Source organism: Physella acuta, unplaced genomic scaffold (genome assembly GCF_028476545.2).
Source record: "Physella acuta isolate Inbredline_101_S28 unplaced genomic scaffold, ASM2847654v3 ptg001127l, whole genome shotgun sequence".
Classification (NCBI taxonomy): domain Eukaryota; kingdom Metazoa; phylum Mollusca; class Gastropoda; family Physidae; genus Physella; species Physella acuta.
In genome coordinates, this window is record NW_026732644.1 from 53,846 (window position 1) to 67,500 (window position 13,655).

Genomic DNA, 13,655 nt, shown 5'->3' on the forward strand with positions numbered 1-13,655 from the left:
GTACAATTGTATGTTTTGTTGCTAGATGTCGTGAAAATGCGACAAACCATAATCAGAAGATAACTTTCCAAATTATTCTCATATGTGATTTATACTGTTTATTTACATAAAAGAGTAAATAATAAATTTATTAGTATTTTTTGTAATAAAAACAGGCCACCTATTTAGTAATAATAATTAATGTAAGTAGGCTGAATTAACGAAGTCAAAAAATTTATGATGCGCATGAGCCAAGGGAGTGTGACATCATAAATTTCGACTTGACAACTAAACCATTGGTATGGATACGACAGTCTGGATGTACCGAATACACAATGACCGGCAGTTGTAGGATAAATGCACCTATGCAAATATGCTAAGCGCAAAAATGGTATGTCGTATTTTAGCGACAGCCCCAGTGTTAAGAGGTTAATGTCTGTTCAAAACACTAGTTTTAATGCCCCAAAATTAAGTGTTTTGAAAGGACATAATTTTTTAAAATTAGTAATAAATTATTTTGAAGATATGAACTTAAAATTTTTAGCTGAGTGCCACAAAATATGGAAGAAGATTATGAATTCATTATTTATTGGGATTAAAATTTAATATTTTATGGATGGTGGAAAACCTACGAGGGGGTTAATTTTCCAAGATGGCCTCCGTTGTCATAGTTACCTGGATTTTTCCACGACTTTTTTAGTGGAAATGCATATGCGGATGTATCTTAATAAAGCTGTAAAGAAATAACTGTTTTCTAACGAGTATTAAAAAATTATTTTTTTACCGGAGCCTCCCCCCTTAAGTAAACAAGATAGGTGTAGAAAGCCTATTTTGCATGAAAATAAAACGACAGAAACTTAATAATGGGGTAAATTTGCTTTGTTTCTTCTAGGATTTATTTTGTACTTGTGTTTCCCTTTGGTGTTGAAATAACAATGTGTTAACATTGCCACTTCAAAACCATCAACAGGGTTGGCAAGTTAACATAGGATGAGATAAGTGGGTTTGTGTTTACATTTTAATTACATATGATAAAGAGTTCACTTACTTGTAACTTTGGCAAGAAACCCACAAAATGAAGAGTAACTTTAAGAGCTTTGGTAACTTTCCAAATCTTTAATAAACCAAAAATAGGTAATAAAAGTTAATTATATAATTTCTAAAACTTTAGGAAACTTTATCTGTATACTAGTTATATGTTGAATATAAACATATATTTCTAGTTGAGGATAAATAACGACGTAAAAAATCAACAATTAAGTTCCAGAATAAATGTTAAATTTTATATTACCCCCCAAAACATGGGCAGCATCAGGTATATGCTGCTAGTTTAATAATAAAGCTCAAAACAGTTTACCTAAACATAAAGTTAGAAAAACTCATCACTATAAAAACTATTAACTTTCATGAAATTATTTTAGATGCTGCTTTGTAGCCAAGCATCAAGGTCTTAATAAGGCTTTTATCCCAAAAATGTGTATTCTGCTTGATTTTAATAAGTAACCCATGTATTTGTTGTTGATACCTGGGGAGATAAGTATTTGTCAAAAGACAAAACATGAAAAGAAAATTTTGTTAAGATTAAAAACAAATGTTAACCTACTCATTTCACACAATTTTAATGTTACCTCAATTAGCATGCCTATGCCTGTTGGAATTAAAACAAGTAGACTAGTTTTTTCATCCAACAGATAGAGAAAAATAATTGCAGTGGACAAACATCGCCAGATAACTAGAACAAACAAAAATTGTAAAAATAAAATATTACCATTCTACTTTATAATATAACAATAAATACAAGAAAACATGCACTCAAGTTTCTTATCATTCTCGTTCACTATCTTTGGCAAAGCTAGTAATAAAAATGTAAAAATTGCTGCTATACTTTACCAACTCTCACTGAAACTCCAACCATTGTCTCTCTTTCACGCCAAAACATAACATCATTTTTAAAAGCCAGGAAATCAAACAACAGCTGGAAAAAAAAAGTTTAACTTAAATTAAAAGTAACAAATCTATATAAACTTGAAAGCGTGTGTGTCTCTCTATTTGTTTTTTATTCAATACAACACCTTCATCCAATCTGCATGAAACTTTGGGAAGCTGTTAAGAATACTATTGGGAAAGTTTCTAAGATTTACACAAATTTTGATTTTGTAGGGGTGGCATCCCAGCAGTCAGGCACCCAGAATTCTCCAGCAGCTATCTTAGCACTTGGGATCCATTGATTGGGCATCCGTCACAGGAGATCAGGTACAATACCTGATTCAACAGGCTCATTCACTAATCGTCAATTGGCCCAGAGAGTGTAATTGTGCCTAAATTCAATTCAACTTAACCCGGGGCGCCCCTGTAATTGTGTTACAGGAGGCTTCTGAGGGTGCCCTGCATTGCCCGCGACACCTGGGCAGTTGCAAAGAGTGTTCTACCTCGTCATTTTGGAAGGTGCTTAACATACACTCAAGACTAATACAGCATGCCTTGAGCATCTGGAAAGTAGTATGGACTAACTAACATCTAAAAATACATGATTGGTAATGCACTGATGAAATTCTCTTAAAATATTGTATCAGCCTTTTTTCAATGGAAGCAATGGATGAGACAGGTTAACTAGTTATTAATGAAGTCAAGAGACAACCAATCTAGGAATAATTTTAAAACCTACAGTAAAACAAAACTAAAAAAACATTAGATTTTTAGAAAAGCAAGCCCTTTAAAAAATGCTCTTAATATGTGAACATACAGAAATAACATTCTTAAATTACATTTGAGTTATTTGTTTTAAAAAAGCAACTTAATATATGAATGTACTAATGTAACATTCTTAAATTACACATTGTAGGTTATCTTTTTCAATGTAAGCAAAATCCTTTCAGCTTTAGTTCATGAAATATCAAGATTTAAATAAATATTTTTATTTTTTTTAAAACTTACATGAAATCCAGCAACTATAAATGTCAACATCAATAAATAAAAGCTGGTATCAACAAATATTCCTTTAATTTCATCAGTGTCTTTTTCAGTAAACCCTGGAAGTTTAAAAGACAAAACAATAGATTATTTATATATAAATGAATGTATCATGTTTATTTGTCTTTTATGCAATACTACACCATTCATCTGATCACCATGAAACTTTAATGTGTTGAGTACACTCAAAGGAAAGTTTATGAGATAAAAAATTATGTATCCAAGGATTGGTGTCCAGGCAGTTGTGTGATCTAGAACGTGTCATGATCTGCACCATGAGCACTAGGGAAGTGTATGGTTGGGCACACTTTTATCCCCCACTTGGCTTTCTTTGAACTTGGGCTCCGTTCATTGAGTGTCAAAGATGGGGTAGGGAGTACTTCTTGAATCAATGGTTAATGTGTACCAGGGGTATACTTCAGTGCCCTCGCAGCCATGTGACCATGAGCACCCTGGTCTCCTCCTTGAGTACAATGGTGCCTATTTTAGTTTTAAAGTGCAACATACACTAGGGATACAGTGAGCTACTACAATCAACATCTAAATCGAGCCAGGTAGAAACTGAGGCTCCTTCAGTAATGTAACTGGTGGCTTCAGAGAGAGCCCCCAGACGTTCCAGACACTTGGGTGGTCAACAAGGGAATTCTGCATCAACTTTATGGAGGGTATTCAACGTACACTCAATGTTTTTATACAACACTTGAGGCATCAGTGCAATAGTGTGGACAAACCTATGCCCCAACAACTAAGATCCAAGACATTGATTGCATTAAAAAAAACTAAAAGCAAAAAAGTGTGATATATTTGTCACTTGTAATACTTTATGCAGCAGCTTTAATTGTGTACAATTAAATACAAGGTACTAACCTAAATCTTTTAATACTTTGAATGAATGCTGTAAGGTGATCCACATTTTCATTTTACCAAGTGATATGGGACTGTATGTAATAGTTAATGGGAAAACTAAAGATGTTTCATTCACAGGCTAAAAAAAAGTTTTAAGAAATATTTGTTAAAAAATATATTGTTTCATTAATGCTTAATCACATTGAAAGCACAACTGCAAACCATACACAATTAAAGCTTTAAGTAAATAAATATAGCATTGATAAAAGGATTGTTTACCATTAGATCCTTTGTCCTAAATGCCATTTCATCAACAAAAACAATAGGGTAATAAAATTTTCCATCACGGGTAATCCTGAAAACGTATATATATATATATATATATATATATATATATATATATATATATATATATATATATATATATATATATATATATATATATATATACACACATACACATACACACACACTTATGTTGTTGGATGAATTGTTTTTTACAATTTACATTTATATATATATATATATATATATATATATATATATATATATATATATATATATATATATATATATATATATATATATATATATATATATGATAGATAGATAGATAGACAGACAGACAGACAGACAGACAGACAGACAGACAGACAGACAGACAGACAGACAGACAGACAGACAGACAGACAGACAGACAGACAGACAGACAGACAGACAGACAGACAGACAGATAGATAGATAGATAGAAATGAAATAAAGATGAATTGAGCTAATATTTCTACTAAGTTGTGAAAAGTTTTTTTTTATGCTCACCTTAACAGATGGTATATCTCTCCAGGAATTTTATGCTTATGAATAGTTATATTATCATTAAGAACATTTACAGTTAAATGCTGATATAAATGTGTATGAGGTTTTTCTTTTGAACTATTCACTAACTTGTCAGAAGCAGTAGAAGTGATCTGGGGGTAATAAATTTAGTGTGTGACTTGTTGGAAAGACAGAAAATTAAACTGCAGGAGGTAAAAATGTATACACTAAAAACACTCACAGGGCTGGAATATTTATTATATACTACCATACAAGTCAAGCTTTGCTGCAATCTCAGGAAAAAAAGGAAATTCAAACTGATGCAATATTTAAAGAAGGTTATATCAACACATAACAAATTTTTATATTTAGATGTGCAACTTTGTTTTCTAGAACTGGAGTCAGGAAGTTGCAGGGTGCAACCCCCAGTTCCACCAAGTTATTGAGGGGTGTTCTACCTCTTTATTATTGGAGGTGATCAAAGTACACTCAAGGTCTTCATACAACATGCCCTATGGCATCTGTGTAATAGAGTAGACAAACATCACAATTGTTCTTATGATTAATTTAAGGTTACTTACATTAAAATCATACCCTCCAAGCAAGTTTATATATTGGTCTTGGGGTAAAGAAAATCTGGTTATCTGCGAAACATAGTGCCCAATGAAGGCAGATTCAGGAGGTTGGCCTTGCGGATAGATAAAAGCATGCACATACAGTGTTCCATTGTTCCGAGTTTTCTTAGGAATACTTACAGTGAAAGTTCTGAAAGATACAAAACTACTTCATCAAAATTTGTAAGAATAAAAATAATTTATATTGCAGTCTTCAAATTTGAATGTTATATTCAATTTAATCTATATCTATAAAAGCAAAGTGGGTAATGCTTATATAAACTATACATTTTAAATTAGAATGAACACTTGCAGATGTGACAAAAAGCTGATATTGGGTAAGGAGATAGGCACCTGGAAAAATTGAATGTTTATAATGGAATGCTTTAACCCCTCTGTTTTAATTGTTAAAGGGATGTAACAGCGTCAGGAATGTAAACTTTTATTTTCCCTCATTCTTTGACTATATGCAAAAAAAAATTCCTTTAAATTGTTTAATAAACGGTTTTCAATTAGGTGTGAAAATTAATAAAATTTAACAAGTTTTGTTACTAACTTATACCTACATAAAGGGATATAACTTCGTCAGGAATTTAAACGTTTAATTTCCCCTGTTCTTTAATTATACACAAAAGTAAAGAATAAGATGTGGATAATAGAAAAAAATCCTTTAAAACTTATTCAACACAATTTTCAAATAGGTTGTGAAAGTTAAACCATCTCTAATTACTGACATTTGAGGAGGCCTCCTGCAAATACTGCAGAGTTCACTTTTTGAAAAAAAATTGGCTCTTATAGCCTTCTTTATAACTTTGCAATTTAATTAGTTATCTAATTTTTGTTCAGAACGGTATATATTTAAGCAGACACCTACATATTATGTACATGTTCTGACATCAAGTAAAATTGTATCCCCACCATTATGACCAAACTAACATCTTTTAGTACCTTAAGAATGCTTTTAATTGAAAAATGTATAAATTCCCAAATACTAGGCAAATACAGAGGGGGGATTATGGAGATGTATGCAGCAGAAGAGTTTTCTTCCAAATACATAATTTTATCAACATTCAAGTGACCCTTAAAGATCAGCTTTAATAAAATATGTAGAAAAATGTCAAAGCTTTCCAATTTTTTTTATGAAAAAGGCAAAGGAAAACTTACTTTTTGTCTTTCAAAGCAGATTTCCAAGCATAATATGAATCATAAAGTATAAAATTTTTGCTATTTTTAACTTCTTACTTTACAATTGATTCATGAACAGAAAAGTTGTCATAAGTCCACACTGATTGTAGTAAATTTGGGTTAATAGTATTCTGGATGGATGTAGAGATCTGTAGCTGAAAATATTTTTTTTAAAAATAATTTAAAAATTCAAAAATAAATATTACTAATTTATTTTAAAACAATTGTAGCTCTCAGTAGTAATTCTAGCACTTACTCCTAATTTTGGCATTTTTGATAAGTAAGGCTTAATGCAATACTGCAATTCATTACAAGATGATGGTGCAAACACGGTGTAGATGGTAAATCCAGTGTATGCCATGTAACAAATGAAACCAGCAATCAATACTTTGGTCCAAGATAACTGCATTAATGCTTTCATTGTTTAGAATTAGATAGCAAATGGATTTCTTATTTCCTGATTGATATATAAGTCTGTTTCTCTGGAAAAAAAAATTTCAGTATTATGATATTTATTGAAAGTTGCCAATCATTATAAAACAAGGTATTCTTTTGTTAGTAAACCTTACAAAGTAATATGTAAAGCTCAAATGGACTTGGTGTCTCTGTATGTATGTAAAATGTATGTTTGTCGATGACAAAACTAGACTTGATCGCCATTGTGTAATATTTTAGTGTTGATTTTTGTACTAAAATCTAAATCCATGATTTAAAAAGTAAATATTGATTATTTCAAAATAAATTTTCCTTTTACAACTTATCATTTGACGTAAAGTGCAAAGAACAAAATTAAATGTTCACAAAAATTCTAATTTTGTTTTTAAAAAAATGTACTAATTACACCCCTTTGTACCAATAACTTACCTTGATAAAACAAACAAAACAAACTTTTAAAAAAATACTTTTTAAAAATGTTTTGATGTTGGAAAAAAAATAATTATCTAATTAGCATGGTCTAATAAGGCACAATGTGTGTACTGTTTACTAATTATTATTTTTTATCAATAATGTCAACTATGTTTAATTTAATGTTTCCATTTGCATTATAATTTTATTGTTTGCGTTTGTGCTTTTGTTTGTGTTATGTATGTGTTTTGGTTTGTTGTGGTTAGGATTAAGTTTAGAGTTATGTATTATTTTCTCAAACGTCCATATTTGCACACAGACATTCAATTGGAAAAGTAAAATATTTCCTAAACTCTGGCAATGCCGGGTATATACTGCTTAATAAACACACAAGTCATGGTCCTTTACAGAAGGCTAGTGGCATATAATCTGTTGAAAAGTGATTTTAAAAAACCCATCATTACTTTTTATAACCATATGCATGTTTAGTATAAATAAATAAACCAGGAATGATCTCCCCTAAACTTTCTTGAATATTCTTATATAACACTATGGGGATGGCAACTCCAGATATAGACATGATTTTTGGTCAATTTTTAATTACTTGAAAATCAAATTTGAAGTTCTGTATCAGCTTTTCAGTGATTTCAGGTAACTGGAAGTGGAAAATATTTACGTTTTTTCAAAAGCCTATAATTTGAGTATTGTTCCTGAAAGATAGATGAAATTTCACATATAAAGTAAAAGATCTAATTCTCTATTTTCTGTCAAATTGTGAGTAATTTACAGTGACCAGAAGTAGTACGTTACTCAATTTTCCAATTTCTCAAAAAAAAAAACCATATGAATTTACAAAGTACAAATGTTCTGCACTATTATACATGCATTGTTTGCTGTTCACTTGGTAGGCAATTCTTTTCTCTATTAGGTTTTATTCTTTTTAAAAACGTTTAAGTATGTAAAAATTGATTAAAAAGCATGTCTATATCCCGAGTTGCCATGCCCCATAATTATATAAGAATATCTGATTAATCTTGCTATTATTGAACTAGGCCTATGTAGCAAATTTTCCAGGTCAAAGGTTCAGATAAAATTAACTTTTGGCTGGCTCCGTGTTCTAGAAGGGTCGAGATCGGTATTGAAACAACAAAGCTTTTTCTATAAGAGAACAAATACATAACTAAAAAATTATAGTCCTACTGCTATAGCATCATACAGGAAATGGGAAATTTCAGTAAAAAATAAATTAGTTAGCTTTTCAGTAATTCATAATTTGTTTGAATTCGACAGTACCAATGCTGCCACTGAAAATATTTGCTTTAAAACACTAAAACCATCCTTTCCCCAACCCCTCCCCCCCCCCCTCGTGAAAGCAGCCTCCTCTTAGTTACCTCCCCTAAGTTTAAAATCGTTTTAAACTAAATTATCTGCCCCTAATAGCCATCACTAAACCCGTCTATACGATTGTAAACATTTAGCGTGAACCACAGCTCACCAGACCATGTGGGGATGGGGGTGGTAGCGATATACCTAGAGAGGAAGAGAGGGGACTGTTATGTGCGCTTACAGTTTGGTGTTTTCTAGGGTCTCCAAGAAGAGAATTATAAATATAGATAAATATCGCTAATGATAATGAAGAGAGTTTGTTTTGGTTAAGGCATAACACATAACACTGCGTGCTTGGTATGTGGCCTGACCGACTCAAAGGACCCAGGTCCCAAAAGCCATGGCACTGGCATTAAGTTTGGTCTATATAGCTACACACTTGCATAACCTATATTAAAATTATACTTTCTATGTTTATGTCAAGGCAGAGTGGAGAACTCCCAAGTTACCCGTTCAAAACCGAACTAAACAAAGATTTCCTTATGTTTGTTCATGGTACATCTTAAACAGTTAGTTTTGACTTTTGTCCAAGAACATAAGTATTCAACTAAGTTTGTAGTTCTGTCTCGATAATAGCTTTGTATAGTTGTTTATTTTTTTAAATTTTATTTTTATAGATTCTATACCTTTTCTAGATTTAGATTTTTAAACGCTGTTGCTCATATGATCGTATGTTTTTCTTGCCAGCGCGAGAAAAATACTGACACGGTCTAGCTAGGGTTACTGTGAGTTCACCTTGGTTTATGATATAAATAGTGTAAGCGTACAGCATACATCATAGCAATACCACTTCTATCTGAGATTGTAGAGATTTGTCGTTGGTGTCCATTGACCCCGTCCCCCGTCCCCACCACCCAGCAAGGTAAAAACGTTTTTGAGGTCATTGTGAGTTCATGTTTTAGTGTTAAAGAAAACGGGCTATGGAGCTGTAGACTATGTTGAGCTGCTTTAAGCAATTATTATTTTTTTGTATTTGGACTGATAGGCCTATAAAATAAAATTACGTTTAACAGAAGAAAAAAAAATAAAGCACATTTTTTCATGTGCGCTCAACATTCGTTCGGTCAGAGAAGTTCATTACAAAGGCCATATATTATAGACCTAACGACTCCTAGAAGCCAAACATTTGTCCGGAATGATATTCGGTATTTAAAGCAAGATCTCAGGATATCATTTATTATAACAAGAATTATATTTAAAGAATTATTGTTTAACTAAATCTTGATAATTTTATTGGTTGGTCGGTATAGCAGCCAAAGCTATAAAGACCTGGGTCCCAATAAATGAATAATGGCCGTTGCTATTGAGACCAGGGTCCGAATAGATGCAGCCATTGTTTATTTATTGTTTTGAGTTTATATTTAACTCAATGCAAAAAGGAGGACTCAAAATATTGTCCAAGATTTTTTCTCCCAAGCACTATCTAGCCAGAAAAAGATGCAAAACGCAATGACCTAAATATCGGCGCAATGGGCTCAAATTAAATACCATTAGTCAATTTAATCCTTTAGAGTTGCGCAATAGGATCAATTACTCTTTTAGCTTTATTCTTCTGACAAAACTACCAGCTAAGTGTAGACGAGCAGTTGCACTGTGGGCGGGTCACGGATTGTCAGGGGTTGAGGGTTATATAGTACAGCTAGCAAAGAGTTTTAGTCTATTAGTTAAATGAGCCTTTAGGATTTTTTTTTTAAATCTATTTTAATAGCCTATTTAAATAAACTATTTAGTTATTTAGGTATTTATCGTGATAATCCCTGTACCATTAATACAAAACATAGGCCGAAACAGTGAACATAAAAAGCCAGGTAATAGTATAGTTATACACATCTTTTTCAGTCTAGAATCTGCCTAATTGTAATTATTAAAGTGAAAGTCGCTTAGTCTTAGGCCTCTAAACCAAGCTCTTATAACTAGTAATCAGTAATACTGTAAGTAAATGTATTAATTAATAATTAAGTAAGGCACTAAGCCTGCCTAAGCTGGTAGACTGTACTAAATTATGATTATCGTTTTACCATAATCATTTCGCTGACAGTAGTAATGTGCGAGAGAGGTAACTGATATTTTTTTTAAATAGGCCTAAGTCAAATTTTACAAAATATAACTAATTGATTTAAAATAATCAATTAAATATCATGAAATTAAGTTTACCTTGATAAAAATGTCTATTAGTATGTATATTGTGTTGACTTTGTTATTTAATATACATGCCCCCCCCCCCCTGTAAAAATACTAAATATAATTTATATAGAAAATATACACTTTTACCAGTGTCTGCCTCCCCGCCTCAGAGAATTTTATTCGGCCCTGCAAAAATTCAAGTGCCCAACCCCGGAAAAAAAGGTCTGAAAGAAACACTGTGAGTGAGGTTTATCTGCCAAAGGTAGGTAACGGGTCTATGTTATAGAGGTAGGCTCTACCTTTAGTCTGTTTGATCTACAAATATGACCAGTGTTTCTTTCAGACTTTTTCCTCCCTGGGTGGGGGGGGGGTGGGTATTTGAAATTTTCTGGGTTGGGGGTGTACTAAATTTTCTGGAAGGGGGCAGACACTAGTGAAAGTATATCTATCTATCTATCTATCTATATAAAAAGCAATGTATATCTGTATGTTTGTCTGTGTGTCTGTCTTTTATGCATTACTACACCTCTCATCACATCGCAGTGAAACTTTGGGAAGTAGTTGAGAATATTCCTGGGGAGGTTTCTGCAAAAAGAAATTCGCAGGGGTGGCGCCCCGGCAGGGCGCGATTTAATTTTTCTCTATATACAGTATATAAAAATAAAAGTCGATTTTGGTTTGACAACGTTATCCGATTGCCATGAGACTTCGGGGAAGTTGATTGGGACAGTTTGGGAAGGGTTTTGTAAAAAAAAATCATTTTTAATTTCGCAAGGGCGGCGCCACGGGTGGGTGCATTTTTTCTTTATATGTGGTATATAAAAATAATAAAAGTGAATTGCGGTGATACCGTTCACACGAACGCGATGAAACTTTGGAAAGATGTTGAGAATAATCCTGGGGAGGTTTCTGCTCTAAAACATTTTCAAACATTTTCTCTCTATATACGGTATATAAAAATAAAAGACTATTGTGGTTCGACACAGTTTATCCGGGAAGGGGAATGGGGGAGGTGGGGGGGTGTTAGGTGGTGGGAGGGGGGATTTAATTTTTAAAATTCTGCATGGGCCCCCCCCCCCCCCCCCCCCCCCCCCCGCAGAATACAATTTGGCGCCCTGGTCTATCCCGTTAACGCTATGACGACTACGTTCGGTCTATATTGTGTGATAGGATGGGGCGTTACAAACACTCAGTAAATTGAATCAGGCGTGTCCGCCGACGCCCTGGTAGGGTATGATTTGGCTGCAAACAAAAATTTCAGTTTCGGCCCCCAAAGGCTCACATGGGCCGCTGAGGGCCATGTAATACGTTTTATTTTAATAATCTGAAAAATTTACCGAGGTTAGATTATTAACTAGGATGTTTCTTTTTGTCCGTAAAAAAATCCAAACAGTTTCGTCACTTTGCGAATGATGCAATTAGCATCTATTTTTAGACAATCCAATCAGAAATTAAGATCAAGCATCTAATAATAGACCATTAGCAACGCTAACATATTGCATCAGTCACACTGATGTTTAAAACACGTCAAATAATTTTTTTACGTGTTAGAGAAAAAATTCTGTTCATTTGAGTCAGTTAAGCAAATGATGCAATCTGCATCATTGTTAACAGGATGCTATTTAGCACAACGCGCCTGTTAACTTTAAGGAGCCAGGTGCCGTACGCAGCGCTTATGCAGTAGTGTAATCGGGGGAGGGGGGATCCTGAGAGCGCCCCTCTACGTCCCTGACACATGGGCGGTCTACGAAGTATGTTCTACCTCGTTATTTCGGTGAGTGATTAATGTACACTCAAGGTTTTCATGCGGTAGAGTAGGTAAACCCGTGTCCCGATAATTATGATCCAAGCGCAGGCATTGTTTACATTTAGAAAACGAGGTCACACGTCTAAGAATATAGGATTGGTAACGCATGGATGAAATCCTTCTTATATATATTTCGTCGGACTTCCTTCTATTCCCGTGACAAAGCGCGGGGAAGGGTACGCTAGTTTTCTATATAAATTATATTTCGTTGAATGGGACGGTAGACGTGCTTTGGTGTGTGTATGTGTTGGGGGGGGGGGGGGAGGTGTAGTCGTCGTCGTCGTCCCCCCCCCCCCCCCCCCAATCCCCCAAGTAGTCTCCTGAAAGAAACTTTAATGCGACTTTTGTCATGATTGTGATTAGGTGCAAGGTTTAGGGGTATGGCTACAACTATATATATTTAGTATTAATGTGCAGTAACTTTGTGTATACAAGCTTAAATCCAATTAAAATTCTGATTGTGGATAAAAATTAATCCGTTTTCAATGACATTTTAATTTGTTTCCGGTTCAATCTGAAGTTGAGGTGGTGATTTTGGTTTTGAGAAAAAGACAACACTAGTAGATCTATCAAGTATCAACCTAGCTAGATCTACATGGCGCCGTTGTATCTCTCCCTCAACTAGCCATTTATCTCGTATCTATAGGCTAAACTAAACTTTGACACAAATCAAATCACGATTCAAAATGATAAATTATAAAATTAAATAGGCCTAGCTAGGCCTAGGCCCTATACTTTTTTTTAGATTTCTATTTTAAAAAAAATTAAAGTTTAGGCTAAATTTTAAAGCCTTATTAACAGTACAGTTAACAATGAGTCAACTTGTTTTCCGCACATTACTCTAGATTCTAGAAATACTATTCTACTAGATCTAGATCTAATCTACTAGATTCTAGATCTAGAATCTAGATCTAGATTTCTAGATCTAGATCTAGATCTACTTGTTAGTACTACTGTGACTGTGACTACTAGATTCTACTACTAGATCTAGTCTAGACTAGATTTCTAGATCTAAAAATCTAGAATTCTAGATCTAGAATCAGAATATATTATATTATTAGTATACTAATAAGTCTAGAGATCTA

At 33.3% G+C, this 13,655-nt stretch overlaps 1 protein-coding gene across 2 annotated transcripts in view; it reads right to left on the reverse strand.

Annotated features, from left to right (window-relative positions):
- The window catches only part of LOC131956101 (lipid scramblase CLPTM1L), a 32,451-nt gene that overhangs the window by 18,663 nt on the left and 133 nt on the right, over nucleotides 1–13,655 (reverse strand). Inside the window, exons 1-11 of one of the 2 annotated variants that reach the window (XM_059320511.1) lie at nucleotides 13,637–13,655; nucleotides 6,664–6,889; nucleotides 6,465–6,562; nucleotides 5,190–5,373; nucleotides 4,612–4,760; nucleotides 4,075–4,150; nucleotides 3,817–3,934; nucleotides 2,914–3,008; nucleotides 1,870–1,954; nucleotides 1,608–1,711; nucleotides 1,028–1,093 (exon numbers count right to left, since the gene is read on the reverse strand). The exon at nucleotides 13,637–13,655 is cut by the window's right edge and continues 6 nt beyond it. In XM_059320511.1, the coding sequence (XP_059176494.1) occupies nucleotides 1,028–1,093; nucleotides 1,608–1,711; nucleotides 1,870–1,954; nucleotides 2,914–3,008; nucleotides 3,817–3,934; nucleotides 4,075–4,150; nucleotides 4,612–4,760; nucleotides 5,190–5,373; nucleotides 6,465–6,562; nucleotides 6,664–6,828 (1,140 nt within the window). In that variant the 5' untranslated portion in view covers nucleotides 6,829–6,889; nucleotides 13,637–13,655. The remainder of the gene's footprint in view (nucleotides 1–1,027; nucleotides 1,094–1,607; nucleotides 1,712–1,869; nucleotides 1,955–2,913; nucleotides 3,009–3,816; nucleotides 3,935–4,074; nucleotides 4,151–4,611; nucleotides 4,761–5,189; nucleotides 5,374–6,464; nucleotides 6,563–6,663; nucleotides 6,890–13,636) is intronic. The other variant, XM_059320510.1, reaches the window with a different exon arrangement.